Source organism: Anomalospiza imberbis, chromosome Z (assembly GCF_031753505.1).
Source record: "Anomalospiza imberbis isolate Cuckoo-Finch-1a 21T00152 chromosome Z, ASM3175350v1, whole genome shotgun sequence".
NCBI classification, from domain to species: domain Eukaryota; kingdom Metazoa; phylum Chordata; class Aves; order Passeriformes; family Viduidae; genus Anomalospiza; species Anomalospiza imberbis.
In genome coordinates this window covers 71025292-71046381 of record NC_089721.1, presented here as the reverse complement: position 1 = coordinate 71046381, position 21090 = coordinate 71025292, and the positions used below count along the sequence as shown (strand labels likewise).

The following is a 21090-nucleotide window of genomic DNA, read 5'->3' as shown; positions in this document are numbered from 1 at the left end:
TATCCTTGGTGTTAATTGAATTTCCTCTGCCTAAAGCTTAGGCTGGAAATGGCAATTCAGTCACACTTAATTTTATTGAGAACTGTGATATGTAAATGCTAAGTAAACAAAAAAATACAAATAAGGATTTGGTCATTTAAGGATAGTTGGGTGATAGTATCTTCTCCATTGCCTTCAATATTAATTCCCTCTCCATTATAAGAGTTTTATTTTTTATTGCCTCTCACACTCTGACAGTTTCTTTACCTCCCCTTCCTTCCTGATAAAAAAGCTGAGATACAAAACAAAATTAAAAGAGGTTAAAATGACCAAGAAATTTCTCCAACATTTACCAATTTTGTACCTGGTTGGGAAATTATCAGAACCAGGAATATTTTTCTCCCAACATATCTATTTCTGTACTTGCCCCATTTAGTCAATCTGATCGGTTTCCTAGTCTTACAGAAACTCATCTACTTTTTCACCTTGATTAATCCCCCCAAAAAACAACTAACACTGACAGCACCTGTTAATTTGAGGTAAAAAATATTACAATAGTAACCCCATGGTATTCTGCTCTGAAATGAAACTAGAGAAATGTAGGCATGCAACAAAAAATCACTAAGGTATCTAAATAACACACATTCATTATTTTATATTAATGCTAAGGAATACTTTTACAATTTGTTAAGTTGATATAATTTCTTTCCTGTCACAGGGCACCACTAAAATGAGTGTGGCTTCCTTTCTCTTTGTCCCCCGTTCAGGTATTTCTACTTTCAAGAGTTCCTCCCTGGACCTTCTCTTCTGCAGGCTAAGCAATCCCAGCTCTCTCAGCCTTCCCTCATAAAAGAGATGCTGCAGTCCCATCATCATCATCATCATCATGACAATCATCATGGTCTTTTGTGGGATGTGTATCCAGTATGGCCCCTTCTCTCATGTGCTGAGGGTATGTAAACACATACTGTCTCACATAATTTCAAACTGATTCTAAAAAACATGTTTTATTTCCTTACCTAACATCCATTATTTTGCACCCATTTTCAGTAATCCTTACAACCAATGAAAAACTGTTCAGATTTACTTCAAAACTAAAAATATTTCAATATTCAATATAGAAAATATTTGGATTCTATTTTTCTGCATAACTGCACACATAATGTGACTAAATTTAAACACAAAAATCAACTCAACTTTATGTGCAGTGCTGCCTTCTCTGCATGTCGGGAGTGAGAAAAAGAAAGTAACTGCTGTCCATCCAGATGGCAAAACAGATCTCACGCTGACTGAGACACATTTTGATTTTGAAATGAAAGAGCATCCACACATACTGAGCCTCCAGGCACTGAGCTCTTCTCTTCACCCCAGAAGAGCAAAAACTCTGCTTCCTACCCTGGAACTGTCTGTTCTTCCAGCACACCATGGCAAAAATTGTCCTCAAATCTCAAGTCTACTTATAGCAGCTTCTAAAAAGAGTTTCCTGCCAATGGGTGAAGCAAGAGAACAGCAGGCAACTGGTCCTTTTGAACTAAGTTGTTGGCATGACCATGAAATCTGGCAATTGCAGGGGTCAGTCATGCTGAAGACACTCAAGTTTAGACCAGAAGCAGTCATGACCATGGCTTACAGCCAGAGCACCACTCAGCTGTCTCTCTACCACTTAAAAACTTAGTAGCAAGATTCTCTCTTTCATCTTGCAACTGAAATGTGCTTTGGGGATGCTTGTTCTGTATCATTTGCAAACAACTGCAAGAAAAGGTGTACACACAGCAGTGGTGTGTATATATATACATATAGATTTCAAAATGAGAAGGAAAGCAACAGTCCAAATAAACTGAAAAAAGCCTCTACAAAATCCCAGTGTAGCACATTATGCATAAATTTAGGAATTCTTTGTGATTGTGGCAGTACATGCTCATGTAGCAACATTCAAAACAGCTTACATTTAAGATTTTTTGCAAGTAGTACAGCTAATGAATACAAATGGAAATAGTCTCCAAGCTTCAACTTTTCTTAGAAAAACCAACCTCTATTTTCAAGCTAAATGAAGGAGTACCCAACTGCTTTCATATTATTATCAATTACATATAAGTGGACATGTAATATCACCTAGCTGTGAAAGCAGAATTCTGAAGAACATCATCAAGTTCAGAAATACATAGGAATGTATCCAGATATTTTCATAAAATCCCAGGATGGTTTAGGATGGAAGGGACCTTAAAGCCCATCCCATTCCACCCCAGCCATGGCAGCATGGACCTTGCACTGTGCCAGGCTGCTCCCAGCCCCAGTGTCCAGCCTGGCCTCGGGCACTGCCAGGGATCCAGGGGCAGCCCCAGCTGCTCTGGGCACCCTGTGCCAGGGCCTGCCCACCCTGCCAGGGAACAATTCCTGATTGCCAGTGTCCCATCCAGCCCTGCCCTGTGGCCCTGGGAGCCGTTCCCTGTGTCCCGTCCCTCCAGCCCTCGGCAATTGTCTCTCTCCATCTTTCCTGCAGCCCCTTCAGGCCCTGCAAGGCCACCCTGAGCTCAGCCCAAAGCTTCTCCTGCCCAGGTGAGCAATGGCAGCTGTGCCAGCCTTTCCTGCCGGCAGAGCTGCTGCGTCCCTCTGCTCATCCTGGAGCCTCCTCTGGCCTGGCTCCAGCAGCTCCAGCTGCTCCCTGTGCTGGCCCAGGGCTGGGGCAGCTCTGCAGGTGGGCTCTGAGCTGAGGGGCAGAGGGGCAGAATCCCCCCTGCCCTGCTGCCCACGCTGGGCTCGGCCCAGCGCGGGGCTTCGGGCTCTGGGCTCAGCCCAGCACAGGGGTTTAGGTTCGGCCCAGCACGGGGCTTTGGGGTCCCAGCTGTGCCCCACAGCAGCTCCAGGGCTTCTCCAGGGAGGATTAGTGCCTGAGATTGTTGAACATTTTATGCATTTACCAGTTGCAATTTCTATATATTTATCAGTATATTCCTATTAAAAATACACAAATTTAACAAAAACATGCAATTTATTTTCTGACATCCTGTGAAATTGTTGCTTTGCAGCTCAAAACACTTTTCTTGAACACCTGAAGAACAAAATGGCTAAAGTGTACAACTAAACTATTCCCATGGCCACAGTCGGGGGCTGAGATAAATTTTATCACTTTTATCCTTATATTTGCACAAGCGTAGCTACATGTCACACACTGTTATCATGTATGTGTGTATGGCTTAATCCACACACTGTCACTTTTCATCTGTTCCCTCCTTTTTAATTGTGGGGGTAGACTAGGCTATTACATTTTGTATTTTTAATTCTCTATCTGAACTTCAAATTATTAAAGAACATTTTGAATTTGGAAAACCACAACCCTAATATCAGCAAAGACTATGACACTAGCAGAGAATTCAACTTATATAGATTTATACTGAGAGAAGTTTAGAGAGCTCTTCTGTACCTTCTAAAGATACGAATTTATTTAACTATAAGCTTCCAGTTCATGAAGTACTATGAAGAGTTTTTTCCCTGTTGATCTTCAAAACATTTCTAACCACTTTGGGAGAACAATTTGTATGGTAGTACATAATGCTAGAGGCTTAATACCAAATTAAAAAATACAGATTTATGATTAAAGAAAAATATTATGAGTTAGAGTCTTACTGTGGTCAGTATAAGATCCCTAAGTGAGACAGGGAAAAAAGCAATATTTAACCAGTCCCATATGATGTGAAAAGACATGTATGAGTGTCATTCTCAACAGGAGAATGAGCATCAGACGGAGGGAAGTGCACACACAAATTATTTTACTTAAATCCTCTCAAGGAACTTCTAGACAAATGTTGGTGGTAAGTAAGACCTTTCTCAGTAATCAACAGATTTTTCTCTCACTGATTTCACTACTATCTAGTTTTTAACTCTGAACTGAGACACCATGAACTCCTTCTCATGTGCTATCCCTGCATATATGAAACTGCTGGAATATCTGCAGATGAAATAGCCTAATGAATGTATGGAAAAAAAGCAATAAAAAATGAATTAAATTTCTTAATACAAAAAGTTCCAATCTTCAGAGACTAATCTTCCTGGTTTTCCAAACAAACTTATGAAAGAGGTTTCTTGGGTTCCAGGGTCAATTGGCTACTTGGATGTGCACAGAGCAAACTCTCAACACCCTCAGGAAGAAGAGAATGACAGTATCTAGTTTCTCTCATACTGATCTGTATTCAGAAATAAAGAGAAGGAAACAATACACAATAATTTATTTTTATGAATGTCAGGAATGACAGTACACTTTTATTTTTTATCCATCCCAAATTATATCTGAGCCAAATATTTAATTTTAAGAGTCCTGTTAAATGTTTTCAAAGGCCTTGTTCTATGTGTTCATGAAATAACTCACTATTTTTTAGCTTTCAGGAATGGTAATTGCTGTAAATCTTGCAAATTAGCATGAGTAGTACCAGCAAGACACTCTGTTAAAATTCATCTACATTGTTGCTCGAATATTTATTAGGTACTAAAATATTTAAAGGAAACCTACAACTACTACAATTCAAATTTCATTTCACCTAAGAAAGCCTTTCTTACAGCACTTAATATTATTGTTTTGTCACTGTATGAGAAAGTGCCTAATCCAACTACTGTCTTGAGTGGAAAGACTTCTTTACATTAGATGGTTTCATTAAACCATTATATTAACTGGATATTCCCTATTGTGTTTTATCAGTTTGCACAAGTAAATTGTAGTGCTCATTGTAGTAATTGACATTTTCAACATTTGCACACACAATAGAAATGTCAGCACCATTTATAAGCTAGTTGGGTCTTGATGGATTGGTGACCTTCAGAGGTCCTTCAGCATGGATTTTCTCCACAGCAGCAGCTGGGGAGATCACCTCACCCATTTCCTCATTATGATCACCTACTTTCCAGCATCCCTTTTGTGTCAGCATCTTCTAACTAGTTCCAGTCCAACACGGGTAGCTGACGCCTACTATTTAATTTTTTTAGCATTTACCTCACTGCTTCCTCACTTCCCCCTTTGCCTCTTGGAAAGCTCATTTGTATTCCCTGCTCCAGCTGATGGTGACAGAAGCTGAGGCTTTCAGATGGTGCTGCACAGACCACAGACCAATTCCTTCACATGCTAGAAGACAATAGTATGTAAAGGCCAACCTCACAAACTGCATTCTTCCTTCTCTATGAGAAACTGACTTGAGAAAAAAGCTCCATATACAGACCTCACCTCTTCTGTTGGTCCTCCAAATCAATATATAGCCTAGGAAAGGGAAGAAACTAACAGAATTTGGCTAGGTACAAAGAAAATTATGAAAAGGTACAAAGTTACAAAGAAAATTAACATAATATATATTATTCTGTGGCTCCATTCCTATTTGCAGCTGGTATAGGAGCAAAACCTGAAAACAGAGCTGACTAAAGATAATACACGTAACAACTTCTCTTGTCTAGAATGAGTAACAATTCAAACTCATAATGAAATGAACACCTCACATCTTTTCAGGGATGAGAAAATAAGATACAAGTATTTTGCAGACACAAAATAATCACACTGTCCTTTTTTTGTGGAAGGGTAAAAACACATATATTTTGAGAGACAATATGCCATTGTATAAGATGTTCCTCTTTAAACTATTTGCACAATCCTTATAGTTTTGGTAGTTGATTAAAAAACAAAAGCCATAAAAAGTAAAACATAAACAAAAACAACCAGTGCAACAAAACTCCAAACAAACAAAAACTAAACTGAGGGTCCTACCATGTTGCAGTACATGTATTGCTACTTCTCAGGGAAGAACAGCTCTCAAAATCCTCTGACCTAAGCTGCCATGGGATGGTCCACAGGATCTCTGCACTTGCCCTGGAGGCACTGAAGGTCCTGGTGGCAGTGTGTTCTCTCCTGGTTATCATGGCTGTGAAGCAGAGACATTTTTACAGGCCTTAAAAATAAGTAATCTTGAAGGAAAACGGAACTCAGCCAAACTAAAGGAGATCCTGTCATGTAACATTCATCTTTTATTTCTTCCCTGTAAAGGTAAGAAGAGGGCAGAGGGCATGAAGTCACTGATTCTGAGATTTTCTGCTCTCTAAAACATTGATGCACGATTTCATTGCAAACAATATAAAGCACCAGTGGGAAAGTCTGGGTGAGATATTTAAAACATTTTCCCAGGGAATTTCTCTAGTTTTAGTTTCAGCAAAGGAATACCTTCACACAAAGAAAGATTCTGACAGGAAATATCCAAGTTTCTTTCCTAGCTGTTTATGTTTTTATAGCTGTACCCAAACACAGTGTGTTATATATACAGTATCTATACATGTTTATATACACACCCAACAGAACCTAATTTATCATTCCCTCACACATGAATATAAGATGTTCCTTCTGCTTTCTCATGCTTCCTGATCTATCTTTTGGATTTTGTCATAACATTCCCATGCCCCTAACCACTCCAGGCAGATGTGGGCAGCTACTAGCACCATGCTGAGGCTGAAGCCAAGTGAGACAGGTTCCACACCACAATCAGAAGCTGGAAACCAACCTACTCCTTTTGCCATGGAGTAAGGGAAAAATGCATTCTGCAGCAGGGACACAGATTCCTGACGTACACAAAAAACCCAAGGCTTGGAGCAAACTCAGTAAAAGAGCAGTAAAAAATTTAAAACTGCAGTTACAGCCAAGCAGTGACCAACTTCCAGTGACTTCAAGCTTAGGAAAAAAAAAAGTATAGGTTATTCCTCACTTGATCAGGTTTATTCCAATATATCAGTCAGTAAATAAAATATATAATTTCCAGGGCTCAAATTAAAGTAGTCTTATACATCACTCTGAAACCACCAAGGAGAATTTATAGAGTTTTGAACTGACTGCTAGTCAAATTTCAGAACAATCCTGTTCCCAATTAGATCAATGCAAAATTGTTATTTTGAAGGTCTGTGGTACTTGTAGGATTTAGATTAGTTCTGTGAGCTCCAGCTCTTTTTACAACATTGCATAAGGACTCTACACTTCTCAGTACTCATCACGTTTTCCTGTAGCACAATATTCTGAGACAAAAATATTAAAAAACCAAAATATTCCATGTCAAGAAAAAGGTTTTTTATTTGTTACTTATGTCTTCATTAATTTTGTGTACCTCTGTAGTGAAAGCACAGCCTGTGCACAGCAGAACTTGTGGTAAGCACAAGTCTCATGTCAATATTATCTCACAAATTCCCTGCCCCTTTGGAAGTCCTAAAGTTAAGGTACTTGCACTGAATAACCAGGACATAGTTTTGCCATCCGACCATCATGACCACCAAAAAACCTCCTCACAAGCCCATCATACCAAATACAACCTGTAAGATCTCTCTTTATATGCACTCAGATAAAAGATTGACTTTTCCTCCTTCACTAGAAGCAGATCCAATGACTAGAAACAAGAAAAACTCACTTTCTTCTGATAACCTATCATTTTAGTCTCCTCAGTCAAATTAAGAAGGTTATAAAATGTCTGTACGCAAACAGAAAGAGCCAGCAACCCTGACACACTGCTTAGAGAAACTGCCGTGGGATTTTTAAATTTATTTATTTGCAATTTCTCCAGAAAAGATAACCATTAAAATACACTGTTGAGGGCAGATTTTACTCAGAGGAAGGACTAATACATATTAGAAAAGGCACTAAACAGCAGCATAACCACCCCCACCCCCCCCCCCCCGCACCTGTGTTTTCTGTAGAATTTCTGTGGACAAATTCTGGATAATCTCTGTGACACTGACTTTGACAGGACTTTTTTCCAAACACAACACAGCTACAAGAACAAGATCAAGAAAAACAGTAGGATCATTCTTCTTGTCGATCAACAAGAATACATTAGTATAGACAGGACCTAGTCCTGACCCCTTCAGATCTAAATCACAGATTACGTTCAGATTTGGACTTTGTCTCCACAACTCATCTTTCTTTGCTTGCCATAAATTCAAGCATAAGCTGGAAAATGACCCATATTTTAGCTTTATGTGGAATGAACATGATTCTCAAGGAAGGCCTCCTAAGGCTGTGGGACTGTGGGACTCCTAAGCAAGTGATTTTAAATCTCCTTTAAAGTACAAGGCTATGTAATCTTCTTTGGTGATCAGCTAATTTGAAGCCAGGCCTAGCTCTCAAATAACAGTTGTATAATCTTGGCTACAACTTCTGAAAAAAAAAAGCTAAATTTTCACAAAATGCCTTCACAAAGTCCATAAAGTAAATTAGGGAGGCAGAATAGCAGAGAATGCTAGGGTTTTTAAGAACAGTTAACAAAGATTTCAAGAGAACAAGGACTTGCACAAAAATATTCTGTCAAAAAAAAACCCAATAATTAAGAACTAAAACTATCTTAAGTACAAATTGTCATCATCACATGTATGATGTAGACATGTATGATATATGATGTATCACATCACCAACACCAGTATGCCTCTGCACAACATCCAGGACAACAACTTGCTGCTTGAATGTTTTACTGAAACAGGAGAATGACAGATGTGAAAACATATGTATCCTCTCAACAAACATAATAGTCTCAGTAGGAGGCAAAAGAATAAACATCACACAAGGCACAGTAAATACAAACTGAAAGTGTTTATTATATTGTCACTTCTAATTCCAAGCGATTTAACAGATATTTCCTTATAACATTCACATGTTCCACTCTTTGGAAACTGTGATGACAAAATGATGTGTTACTGCCTTCCTTTTATCAAGACACCAAATCAGATGCATCAGATGAAAACATGGGCTCACTTATAAACACAATCCCAGTTTGGGATGCACTTCAACACATACTGGAGCACAATCCAGTATCATGCACTTGTACCCCAAAGAGCCTTGCTGAATCCATGACAGAATGTTAGCACAGACCACAAAGGTGATGCTGTTATCTCACGGATATGTCATCAAATCCCCTATATCTTTTTTCACTGGTCATCTACCTTTTCCCAAATATCCTTTCTTGATGTATTTGCTTCCAGCCCCAGCTCTCTGCTTCCTTCCAACTTTCTCTCCAAATCACTGTTCGTGCATCAAATACTCAAGAAATGGAATTGCAGTTTAAGGCAATCCTGTAAAACATCTACAGATTAAAAGGCCTCAAGGAATCTGCCAAGAAAGCCTAGAAAGAGACTTCAGATCTGAGAAAAAAGAATAAGTATCAGAACAACTTTTGGCTCTTGTGATATGACTTGCAAGTATTTTCCAAGAAAGAAATAAACTTTTGGAAAGAAATCCCAGAAATACAGAGCAGAGGCAAGAACTAGGATGAAGCTGTGGCACGCACCCTCAGTCTCAAGAGACAGGAAACTTCAGTATTCTCATCCTTCATGTGCAATTCTCACACTTTAGACATAATCTAGGAGAAAGTGCAATTGGTGATAAAAATTTTTGTATGAGAAGTTGACGTGTGACATTATGCATGTAAGTAAAAGCTGTGGGAGAAGTGAGTTTCTTGGAGAAACTTTGTGTATTTGCCCCATATTCCTACAGCCTGTCCCTGAATTCTCACTCACAGAGCTGAAGCTTCAAGAACATTTCTACCCATGCTGCCTCTTTCTCTGAAAAACTGTTTGAAAATAAGTTCTACAAGCAGTTTCAAGCAAGACTCAGCAACAGGTTCTCAGTCATACGCTTGTCCATCCAAAACAAAAGCATCATCCCCTGAAGAAATTCACGTCCCAGCTGTCCAGGCCCTGCTCCCTGCTCTGAGGAGCCATAAGGGAACACATTTACTTGGATTTAACTGTGCTATGTGCTACCAGGACAGAAGGAAATAAATAAGTACCATGGGGCATCAATCTGCTCAGTTTTGTGTAATTTTAAATAAGAATTAACCATTCAGAATCTTAATTTCTAATTAAGACAAGCAATTGATTCAACCTGAGTATGTTTAGGCAAATGACATTTTTCTGTTTCACACTTTCATTACTTCAGCCTGGTTATTTTCAAAGACAAGAACCACTTGCTCTACAATAATGTGACACTCTTAAGGTGGATTAAACATGCTGTATTCTTGCAAAGTTAGCTATTTTTACACTTGAATAGTCAAAGCAAAAATTGGCAGTATCATACAGCTCTAGTCAGGAGTCAAGTTTCCAACTGTGAAATGAAATTCCATTACGAAATTGAGTATGTCCAGTTGAAAAAAAAATCCACTGCAATGTGTATGTCTAGTTGATAATGATTTCCTTTTATAAAATGTATTGAATTTCCATTTATAAAATGAATGATTTTAAAGGAGAGAGCTGGGTCCCAGTGACAAGCTGCTGAAGTTATCAAATTCTTCAGGGAAGGTTTTGCACACATCTCTTCAAGACATAGAACAAGACAAAGATGAGACATGAAAAAAAGATAACCTCTTAAGCAAAAGAAATTGTTCAAGGTATTTGATAAATACATCAAACATCTGATGAAGTTTGGAGCCACAAAGGATTAAAAATGACAGTAAGTCCACCTAATATGAGTGTGTTTCTCCAGACATTTAAGTGGATTTTTTTAATCTCAGGAACAAACATTAAGCTGACAAAAAATATTTCTTAAAATGTTCAAGTAAAGCACTGAATAAGGATTTTGGAGTTATGTGACTTGAGAGGAGTCAAAAGGAATGCAGGGATAGTCAAGTTCATGATTTCCAAGGTAAGGAGGGCGAATGTAAATTTTCCTAATACAGGCTGGCTATTTCAGGACCTTATCCTGCAGCCCTCCACTACGAAAACCTTGCCACATAAACCTGATACAGCAGGAAATTCTCCCATGGTGCCTTAGAGTGGACCAAACAAACATTATTGGTTTGTAAAAAGACATCCAGTTTTAGGTGGAGAAGGAAAGCACACACACAGAACATTCCAGCATAGGAACCTACACACTATCAACATCCAGCTTATGTTCCCCTAAAATGTTTAAATATGTCACAGAAACAGATCCACTGCCAAATGATGTGGCCAAAAACTGAGATTCCCATTTGGAAAAATAGTGGTTACTCAGCATTTACAGTCTGCAGTTTGGCACAAACTTTGTTTTGACTTAGCAACCTATGGTAAGGCAGTAGCTGCAAGCATTTTGAAAATACCACTCTAAAAATAAACCTTCTGATTATCCCATTATGAGAAGTTTATCAGTAAAATATTTCCCCCTATTCATTTGACTGGTAAAACTTGACCCCAGACTTTCTAGCAGAGTGACCTTGTTAGTGCCAGTAATGATGATGATGTGAGTCCTCATCACTGTCACTTCATTTTAAGTTCACATTTAAAGTCAATAAGTCAGTACAGCCTGAATTACATAGAAAATACATAACAAAGTCCAAGACTAAATATTTACTGCACTTTCAGCATGCCTGACTGCTGACCAAGCAGCCAGGTCTGACACAAAAAAGTGTCTGTGCTTTGGCAGACATTAGCTCTTTGTTGACCTCATAAACCAGGGAATAATGTTGATGCACAATGAATATAAACTAGAGGCACCAGCAGACTTCACATTCAACATTTCAAACAGTTAATATTTCATTATAATGATCACTGATAGATGACACACTATATTTCACCAGCATATTACAAAAACATTTTGAAAAACTAAGTTTGGAGAAGAAATCAGTGTACAGGTCACTGGAGGAACTGACAGGCTCATGTGTAAATAAAATAGCTTAGCTAGATGGAACTGGAATGTTATTAATGAATCAAAATACCATAAGAAATGTTCGTAGTTTCTTGTCATGTATTTACAGGAGGGTGAAATATTACCCAGTTCCCTCAGTACCTGTGGATGCATCTCATCAGGTCTCATGAACTAGTGCACCTTTAGCTACTTTCAGCAACTTCAGGAGTTCCAGCTTTGAGCTCCAAGAACTAAGATGATAAATCATTTTTATATCCTCACTGATGTCAAAATTGAAATTACACAATTTCACCTCTTGTCAACACTGGCATGTCTGTGTATGGTACCTGAGAACAGATTGTAAAAACATCAGTTAGTGTTCCCTCATCATGGCAAGTCAGCAGTAACCACACTGCCAGGCATCCTTGTTGTAAAAGACACAGTTAAAAGCTGCTGTCACAAGTGAATTTCTAGTCTAACAACGTATTAACAAGAAAAATTACAGCAATACTTGCTTGGCAGCTAAACAATCTGCCACAATTAGAGAGAGAAAGTAATACTACAGAGAACTTATGCTTATGGCCAACTAGAAGTCACTGGAAACATCAGTCCAGAAAGTGTACTGTAAAAGTACTTAAAATAATAGTAAACAGAGGTGTAATTACATTGTTACAGTAAGTTATAGAGGAACACAAATTCATCTTCAATAGTTAAAAGTTATTTTTTGCATAAAAAGTACCTAAGAGAAAAGCATTTCTCCCTCCACCTTTATTTCTCTCCAACTGCTGTATTTCTTTTGGCATTGTGTCACAGAAACCATCAGCACTGGGAATCTCCCAGAGCACGACTGCAATGACTGAAAAAAACCATACCACACTAGGCAAATGCTCCTCAATTTTTGGTTCTTATGCTTGGTCACCCTTTTTCATGGAAATTACAGCAACCTGGTATCTTAGCATACCACTTTACAACATACACAGTAGGACATGTTGTCTACACAAAAACACCCTTTCCAATTCATTGTACATCACCTGCTTGACTTGGTAGTCTGAGTGTAATTTGTTCTTTTAAGTTGTAAAAAAAAAAACCCTGGGTAGGTTAAACACCTGCTTCAAAACTCAGCAGCCTGAGTTTAATTTATGGGTTAGCCCAGTATGTCACAAATTTTAGCCTACTGTAAAGAATACATTTCTCTAGGAAACATTCACAATATCTGGCATGGCTTTGGAAAAAAATAATACCTTGTTGACAAGACTGACTATATTAAATAGAGTTCTACCCCTCAGCATTTCTTTCCAAGATTAAGGGGCAAAAAAAATTGATCTTTTTTTTTTCTTAACTCTATTTTTAATTTTTTTTAAGACACATGCAATTCTTTAATTGACCTCAGTCAGGGTGACAATATGTATAGCTGTGAACAGCTAGAAACAAGGCAGCAGTGGAAGATTTTATAAATAATAGGTTTTACAAATAAGACGGGAACATGAATATATTAAAAAGGCTTGTGCGTGACTAAAGAATTGTAAAGAAGGAAAAAGACAATGTGTGAATATATGTATGTGTATGTGAATCAATGTATATGTATGTGAATCATATATGTCATATCTATTAGAAGAACTGTATTTTGAGAGCACTTTTCTACTCCTATGCATATTTTGAACCGCACACAGTCCTCTGGATGGAAAAACCAATAGGAAGACTTTTTAAAAAACCCTTTTTAAACTAAAACCCTCTTTAAACTAAAAATAAGCACAAATTGGGCAGAAAAAATAAAGGGCATGTTTTGCTTTTACAACAAAGTAAATGGAGGTTGCACCTGCAAGGACAAATGGTGATTTCAGGGCTCCTAAGATATTCCTACACACAAAAGATCTCCTTCAAGCACAAGCTTTAGCAACCAAGCAATGGCTGTTACAATGAGATAGTTCAAAATGCAAGTAATTATAACGCTGCTTGCTGTAATTGCAAACCAACTGTCTTGGTGTCTATGATAAAAATACAGAGCTTTACATACTCCATTTTAGAGAAAGACAAGAAAACAAAATAAATAATGCAAAGTGGCTCTTACTTACTGTGCAAGTGCTGTATGCTTGTGAAGCCTCTGGAATAGGTTCTGTGTAACCAACCTTCCCTTACGTATTTTAAACAGTCTTTTGGGAGATTTAATTAATGCTGCTAAATACTAACGAAAAAAGTAATTCTGTCAGGGTAAAATATTATTGTTAGGCACTTATTTCAGCTGCTGAAATACTGATAGTACGTAAAAATGAGACTCTGCTTCCATAAGGAATCACTTAACATGAAGGGGCAATTTTTGAACTATTTCACATAATGTGAAAATAAATTTATCTAGGTACACTGCCAAAATTGTGATTTTGTCACTATGCACATCCAGCTTAGCTGCTTCCATGAGTAACACTCAATCTATAAATTTCTGCTCAACTTTTCATACTAACTGTGTTTTTCACTAAAAAATGACACCAATAAGCAGAGGCACAGCAAAGAAGATCCTACAGCACTTTTATATTCAGGATGACTTAATAGCATGAATTACATAGGTACTGTGTTACTTCCCCCCACAATCCTAAAGGCAAATCAAATGATACAACCAGAGTTAACAGGCAAAATTCAGATGCACAGGCCCACTTTTTGGTTTAAAACAGATGCAAAAATAACAGTATTTTAATTGAGGTTGAGAGCAGTAACTTGAGCTGTGTATGTTAACTCTTATGTTAGCATGTTAACTGTAAAGGGTTAAAAACGTTAATTATACAGTCTTAAAGACAATTTGTGGAGTGGTGGCTGAGAAAATGACAACAGTAGATTGTCAGGAAAATGATTGCACATAAAGATATTATAATACAAAACAAAACTTCCAATTATTTTATTCTCGTTTATAACATATCACAATACACTGAAATCTTCCTAAATAATATTTTAATAGCTACCACCTTATCTTGAATATCATGATGAATGATACTGGGAAATAAAATTAATAAATGCACTAGGCATAAGCAGTATCTGGGGCTCGGGAAGAGTTTTATTTTTCTCTTGTGATAACTTTCTCATGCCCTAATACCAAATAATATATATGCATTCTGCAGCACAGCTGTAGTTGGACGAGCTCTTTCTGCCAATATAAACTGATGTTGCTGCCAAGAAAAGCACTAATTCTGTGCATCTATTTCTACCTTTTTAATGCTACAACTGTTTCACACCTTTCTGTGGGCCAGTTGAGCCTTTGCGCCACTACACCCTGAACAGGATCTGTGAGATGATCCAGTCCAAAAACAGCTGGGGGAGGAAAGTGCCCTTTGAACTGTGCCCTGAAAAAATTACTTTCAGTGAATATTTACATTTGAAAGTAACTCAGTTTCACACCTTAAGGAAGGCTTGCACATTTGGAAGCTTGACTGGTTTTAACAACTAAAATTGAAAAATAAAAGATGGGCTTTCTCCTGACAGACTCCTCCAATGGGCGTCCTGTTGCTGTCAATGTCTGCAACAAATCTGTAACTGCTTCCGCAGGAAAATTCCTTTTACTACTCTGCTTCACTTGCCTGAGATTTACGTGGGCACTCTGAAATCAAGATTAACAAAACTGTGAAATTAACCCAGTTTTGCTAAAAAACATATAATTAGTATCCATTATATAATGTCTCTCCAGCTTCAACTCTCCCTTTCCATTTTATTACTTGGAATTTAACAACTGCTTAATCTTATGGCTAATACCTGACCTTACAACTGAAGGGAGGTTAATTCCTAAGTTGAATGCTAGACAAAATAATTTATTGTGTCAGCAGAAACAGAGGATAATTTCCATAGAAAAGCAATGTTTTTGTGTCGCCAATGACAGTTGTTTTGTCTCCTGAGCCCTCTGTCCATGACACTAGCAAAACAGTTTAAGGAGTTTATGCTATCAAAAAGCTTTTGTGAAGTACACACATCTGAACTTGACCATAGGTAATTTCAGCACTCAAAACCAGCTGTTTACTTACTCATAAAAGAGGACTGTAAAAGCCAGTATGACTTTTATCTTGGCTCTCCCACTGTATCTCAGTGATTGGCAGTTTCCAACCCCAAAGTATGGCCATGTGTACTTTGTAAAACATACACTGAGCTTTCTATGCTTATTTCTTCCATCAAGATCATGAAAGATAGATCCTGTGCATTACTTTCTCCAGCAAGCTGTGTTTTTTTTCTTATTTGCATTTTTTGGCATCTAGATCAAGAAAAGAAACATTCCTTGTGGGAAAAAGTGAGTAAGAAAGCAGCACCTGAAAGAACTCATCACCAAGTCATATTCACAGCAGCAATATATAATTGAAGATGAAAAAGATAACCTGGCAAAAAGAAATAGGTGTTTTAAAGGAAGAAAAAATGGTAGACATAAAAATATGTATGTAAGTGAACAAGCAGCCTAAATTCAAAGATTCATAGATTTAAAAGCTGGGAGGTACCAGTATAATCACCCATTCTGATCCCATGCATGGCACGAGCAGGGAATTTCCCCCCAGCAATTAATTCTGTAATTCCCACAGTTTTTGTGTGAGTTAGACTGCCTTTTTATGAAGGCATATAGTAGAGCACTTGGCATCTGCTGTAAAATTCTGCCCTGCTACCTGATTATCTTCATCATAATTAAGGTACATCGTATTTCTAACACTTTAGAAGATATCTTTCATTCCTTTGCCAAATTTCAATCAATGCCATTGGAGTCTGTTACTCTAAACTCCTCCCCCATGGCTTTCTGGGGCTTACTTTGTATCAGTTTATGCTTTAAAGGAGAACAGATTTGAGTGTTCAGCTCTATTTCTCCAGCTGTAAAACAACTCTAGATATCTACCACTCTCTAATCATATTTACTTAGAGATCCCCGCTTCTGCCTACAAAGCAAACATCTGCAGAGCATCAAGGATTAAACTAATGCAACTGTTTAACAGGAATCTTTATGCCTCCGTTCAGCATCTCCTCTGCAGTAACACTACAAAATCCACTGCAGGACGAGAAGAGCTACATGAAAACAAGAACATTTGTTATAAAGATGATAAAGCAGATTGCAGAGCACTATCGTGCCGTAAATTCCAATTATAAAAGGCTTGAGGAGAAGGAGGGAGAAGAGGCCTGGCTGCCTGAGCAGCAATGAATTTAGCAAGAACAGGAAAGCATCTTTCAATAGACCTCAGAATTAGAAAATGGAGGGTGGAAAACGTATTGCAGACTCTGACAAATATAAAAGTCTGTCTAAATACAGGGGAAAAAATTTTAAAAACAACTAGCTAAACAAACCACAAGGAGATCCACAAGTAATGACAAAATGTGTCCTAGGGCTCCATATGAGCTGTTAGTGGTCAAGGACCACCAACTAATGTAACTAAGCCCCACTTCTCAAACTCATTTTAACCATTTTTTTTAAGGCATTACTTCGGTGAGCATAAAAATCCTGGTTTTCTATACTTTCACTGTAAATAACCACGCAGAAAGGCTATGACAAAAAAAAGAAATTGCTTCCTGAGATGGCAGCATCAAACTTCTTTTCCTGAAAAGTTTTGTCTTTAAAATAATCCATGTAAGAAAACAGATCGAGACCACCAATACTGGAAGTAACTTTGTTATTCCTTTGGCAAATGTGAAGGTTGCTGGCCGTCTTTCTTTCCCTTCACATTGCCAAAATTTATTTAAAGTTTAAATAGGACGCAGTATAGTCACTGAAGGAAGTGATACCGTTTAAAAAAAAAAAAAAAAAAAAAAACACCAGGAATGCAGGCTGCGAGAGGGCAGGGCTGGATGGGACACTGGCAATCAGGAATTGTTCCCTGGCAGGGTGGGCAGGCCCTGGCACAGGGTGCCCAGAGCAGCTGGGGCTGCCCCTGGATCCCTGGCAGTGCCCGAGGCCAGGCTGGACACTGGGATTTGGAGTCACCTGGGATGGTGGAAGGTGTCCCTGCCCGTAGGGGGCGGGGAGCGTTGAACCGGATGAACTTTCGGGTCCTTCCCAACACAAACCACTGTGTTACTGTATTTTCCGTCCATTTAGCGGGATCCATGAGCTGTACAACGGAAGTGGTCCAGTGCAGCTCTCGGGACGTAGTTAGCCCCCAGGCCCCCTCAGCCCCACGCCCGCCATTTCCCGCCGCCCCTCAGCCGCCACAAAATGTCGGCGGGGCCCGGCGGGACTCTCTCCCCTCCGGGGAGCGCGCGCGGGGCTCGACCAACCGCAGGCCGCCGTTCGGCGCCACGTGACCGCGAGGAACTACAACTCCCGTCATGCCCGCGGCGCTCCCTTCCTCCCTCCCGGTTCCGCTTCCGGCTCCCGTCAGCCGCGCCAGCCGGGGGAAGGTCGCGCAGGGCGGGCGAGTGGCCGCTGTCTCCTGTCCCTACCATGCTGTCCGCCGGTGTCCGCCGCTTCGCTACCTCCGCCATCCGCCGCAGCCACTACGAGGAGGGACCCGGGAAGGTGGGCAGCAGCGTTCTGGCCCGCTGAAGGTCGCGGGCAGGGGGATGGCGGGGTGGGGGTTGATGGCCGCCCTCTGCCTGGCTGTGTTGTGTGGGCTTTGGGGTGGCGCGGTGATGCCGGTAGAGCCGCAGCAGCGCAGATCGTGTGGTGGCGGTCCCCAGCGACCTTCCCTGCGGTGGTACAGATGATGAGCATTGCGGTATGAGGGGTAACAATGATACTGTAAACGCTTTCTGATGTACCTGGCCGGTTTTCTCAAGCCTTCGGTCTAAAAGCTTAATTTTACATGCGTGACTGCTACGAGGAAATTCTTCACGGTGAAGATAACGAAATACCAGAACACTCAGGGGGCTGTAGATGTGTATCCTCAGGGGCTTTTATATTGAACTGCATGAGACTTGCAGCAGACTGGCCCCACCTTGGGCTGGACGGAGAAGAGAAGAGGGGACGACGTGACCTCCAGAGGGCACATGCAGGCTGTCATCATGGAGTGTTTGGGTGGCAAGGCACCCTAAAGATCATTTTATTCCACTCCCTGCCATGGCAGGGACACCTCCCACGATCCCAGGGTGCTCCAGGCCCTGTCCATCCTGGCCTGGGACACTGCCAGGGATTCAGGGGCAGCCACAGCTTCTCTGGGCACCCTGTGCCAGGGCCTCACCACCCTCACAGGGAACAATTTCTTTCTCGTACCCAGCTAAAAATCTCTCTCAGTTAGAATCTGCTCTCTCTTGTCACTGTAATTCTTCATGAAGAATCCATCTCCAGCTTCCCTGCAGGTACCCTTCAGATACTGGAAGGTTATTTATTACCCTAAATACCGTGTTTCTTTCCTTGAGAAATAGTGAAAATGATCTGAAACTGCTTATTTGTTTTGTTCTGAGGTTCTTAGCACTTCTAAATGGGTTAGAAGGGAATTAGTGCTTTGACTGCAAAGGCAAAATTCCCTTTTTTTCCCTCTAGAACCTGCCCTTCTCTGTGGACAACAAGTGGCGGCTGCTCGCGATGATGTGCGTGTTCTTTGGGAGTGGATTTGGTGCCCCTTTCATGATAGTCAGACACCAGCTCCTGAAGAAATGAGGAGGACGGGCTGCAGCTGCACCAGCTGGGTAACTGCTTTTGTTGGATTTCATTGCACACTGGAATTTATTGAGCCTGAACTGGGCAGAGTTGTGGAGTTCTCAGCCTTTAGCCCAGGTGCTGAAGTGTTGTGTTGCGCAGTTGCAGACTGAAACAGTGGAAGTTTGTGTCACAGAGCTGCTGCACTCGGTGGTTTGTGACCTTTGCCTCCCCAGAGGCCACTCCTCTCTGCCTGCAGCTCCTGGCTGTGACCAAAACCATGTCTGCTTCCTCCCCCGAGGAGGGGAAAAGCTGCAGCTGGTGTGGGAGTCACTGGCACGTGTGATGTGACAGAACAGGATGAGAAACTGTGATGCTGTAAACGCTTTCTGATGTGCCAGAAAAAGCTCAGGGGAAAATTACATTTTCTTGAACCTGTGTCAAAACAATCTCACCATCGACATCATCCACAGGTTACTGTCCAGTTAAGGTAAAGTCATGAACAGAAATTAATTGGTGCTTGCTGATGATCCTTACAAAGAAAGCCTCAGACTGTGCAACCATGCCAGTTCCAGTTGAAAGCCCACTTCATTTTGTCTTAAGGTGATCCCACTTTGGAAGTACCTGGTGTTGTCTGTAATCTGAGAAACTAAACATTTTTCAGAAGCTTCAGTGACCCAGGTAGTTCTTGAAAGGAACTAAGTGTCTTCATTGGAATCTCATAATTGGAACAAATTATGTAATTCCTTTGCCAGTTTGATGTTTATTCCACCCTTGACTGAGGGGAAAACCAAGATCAGCAGGTTTGTATTCAAGTTGAGCATTTATAACTGTGTGGTTTCATGCAAGTCGAGGCCTCTGATGCAAAACCAGACAGTGGATGAAGCAAAGTCCTCAAATAAATCCAAAGTTCTGATAGAAATACATGTTTATGACAGGGCTCTTAAATTCCTTTAATTTCTTTTTCTTGCAGAGTTGAAGTCTTCTGCACAGCATCGTTCAATGGGGATATGATAGCTGCAACCTGTGCTGGATGTCTCTAAATAAAATCTTAAACCCCAAGGCCTTGGGCTGTGTGTTTTGTGAAACTCCTGAAGAGCTTTTGACAGCTGGTGTGTACTGAGGACCTCTTCTAATTGCAGTGCATTGCCATTAAATTAAACACTTAATTGTCATAATGTATAAGGTCAGAGGGTGGGGAAAATCACGTTTCAGAACAGGGATTGGGCTGAACTTTTTTTACTGCTCGGAATAATGAGATGGGACAGTTCATAGCAGTGGGTATCCTGTCTCACCATAATCCACGCTGCAGAATCTTTTAACTTCAGTGAGGATTTTCTGTGGCTTTTCTCCCAGGCTGGGCAGTTCTGAAGAGCTGCTGTTCCCAGGTTCTCTGTAGCACCAGCTCTGAGCAGGGGCTTGGGCATTGCCCTAAAGGTTTCATGAGGCTTCAGGCTCATGGGGTGACATGGACACAGCTCTGACCACAAAAAAAAGTATTGTCAGTATTCTGTAGTTCCCAAAACTGAACCTGCTGCAGATTTGCAGGTGTTTGGAAGGAGGTGATGGCTTTCTCTTGGTACTTTTTAGTTGTGAACTTTTCTGGTTTGCTTTCCCCCCCACTCAGACACCTTCCTGCTGCAGCATAGTGCATTTAATGTGGCTTGACTGAACTTTGAATTCTTTTCTTGCCATTCTAATCTGTGGATGCCAGTTTCTCATCAGACTCCCGCAGCAGAGGTATGTGGGAGTGGTAACACGCTGCTTGTAGCCGAACAGCTCATGGGTACCACATTTGTCTTCAGGGGTGAGTCGAAAGTGCTGATGACTGTTCCCCCTTACTCTAGAGTCCCTGATTGTCAGATTTCATAATTCTATTTCTCTAAAATACCTAGTTTTATTTATAAAGCCATATTTTAATTCTTACTTCTAGCTCCATTTCTCTCTCAACAATATCTTACTCTTTAACATTTCTAAGTCAACATTTCTTATCTTAAAGTTT

At 40.1% G+C, this 21090-nt stretch overlaps 1 protein-coding gene, 1 long non-coding RNA gene and 2 other non-coding genes across 4 annotated transcripts in view; 3 read left to right on the top strand and 1 right to left on the bottom strand.

Moving 5' to 3' along the window:
* LOC137464881 (uncharacterized) overlaps nt 1-12841 on the bottom strand; it is a 37310-nt gene extending 24469 nt beyond the window's left edge. Inside the window, exon 1 of the long non-coding RNA XR_010994464.1 lies at nt 11886-12841. This is a non-coding gene — a long non-coding RNA (uncharacterized lncRNA). The remainder of the gene's footprint in view (nt 1-11885) is intronic.
* A 5025-nt stretch (nt 12842-17866) lies between these two features.
* COX7C (cytochrome c oxidase subunit 7C) lies at nt 17867-20150 on the top strand. The gene is made up of 3 exons (XM_068177442.1): nt 17867-18029; nt 18993-19138; nt 20062-20150. The coding sequence occupies exons 1-2, from the start codon at nt 17955-17957 to the stop codon at nt 19107-19109; spliced, it is 192 nt and encodes a 63-aa protein (XP_068033543.1). The 5' UTR covers nt 17867-17954; the 3' UTR covers nt 19110-19138; nt 20062-20150.
* Nucleotides 18208-18270, top strand: LOC137465542 (small nucleolar RNA Z39). Its single transcript, XR_010994684.1, has one exon. It is a non-coding gene; the product is annotated as a small nucleolar RNA Z39 (small nucleolar RNA).
* Nucleotides 19425-19485, top strand: LOC137465548 (small nucleolar RNA Z39). Its single transcript, XR_010994690.1, has one exon. It is a non-coding gene; the product is annotated as a small nucleolar RNA Z39 (small nucleolar RNA).
* Nucleotides 20151-21090: the final 940 nt, after the last annotated feature.

Coding starts and splice junctions, on each gene's coding strand:
- COX7C (XM_068177442.1), top strand. CDS start 17,955: ATGCTGTCCGCCGGTGTCCGCCGCTTCGCTACCTCCGCCATCCGCCGC. Junction 18,030..18,992: donor ACGAGGAGGGACCCGGGAAG/GTGGGCAGCAGC, acceptor TTTTCCCTCTAG/AACCTGCCCTTCTCTGTGGA.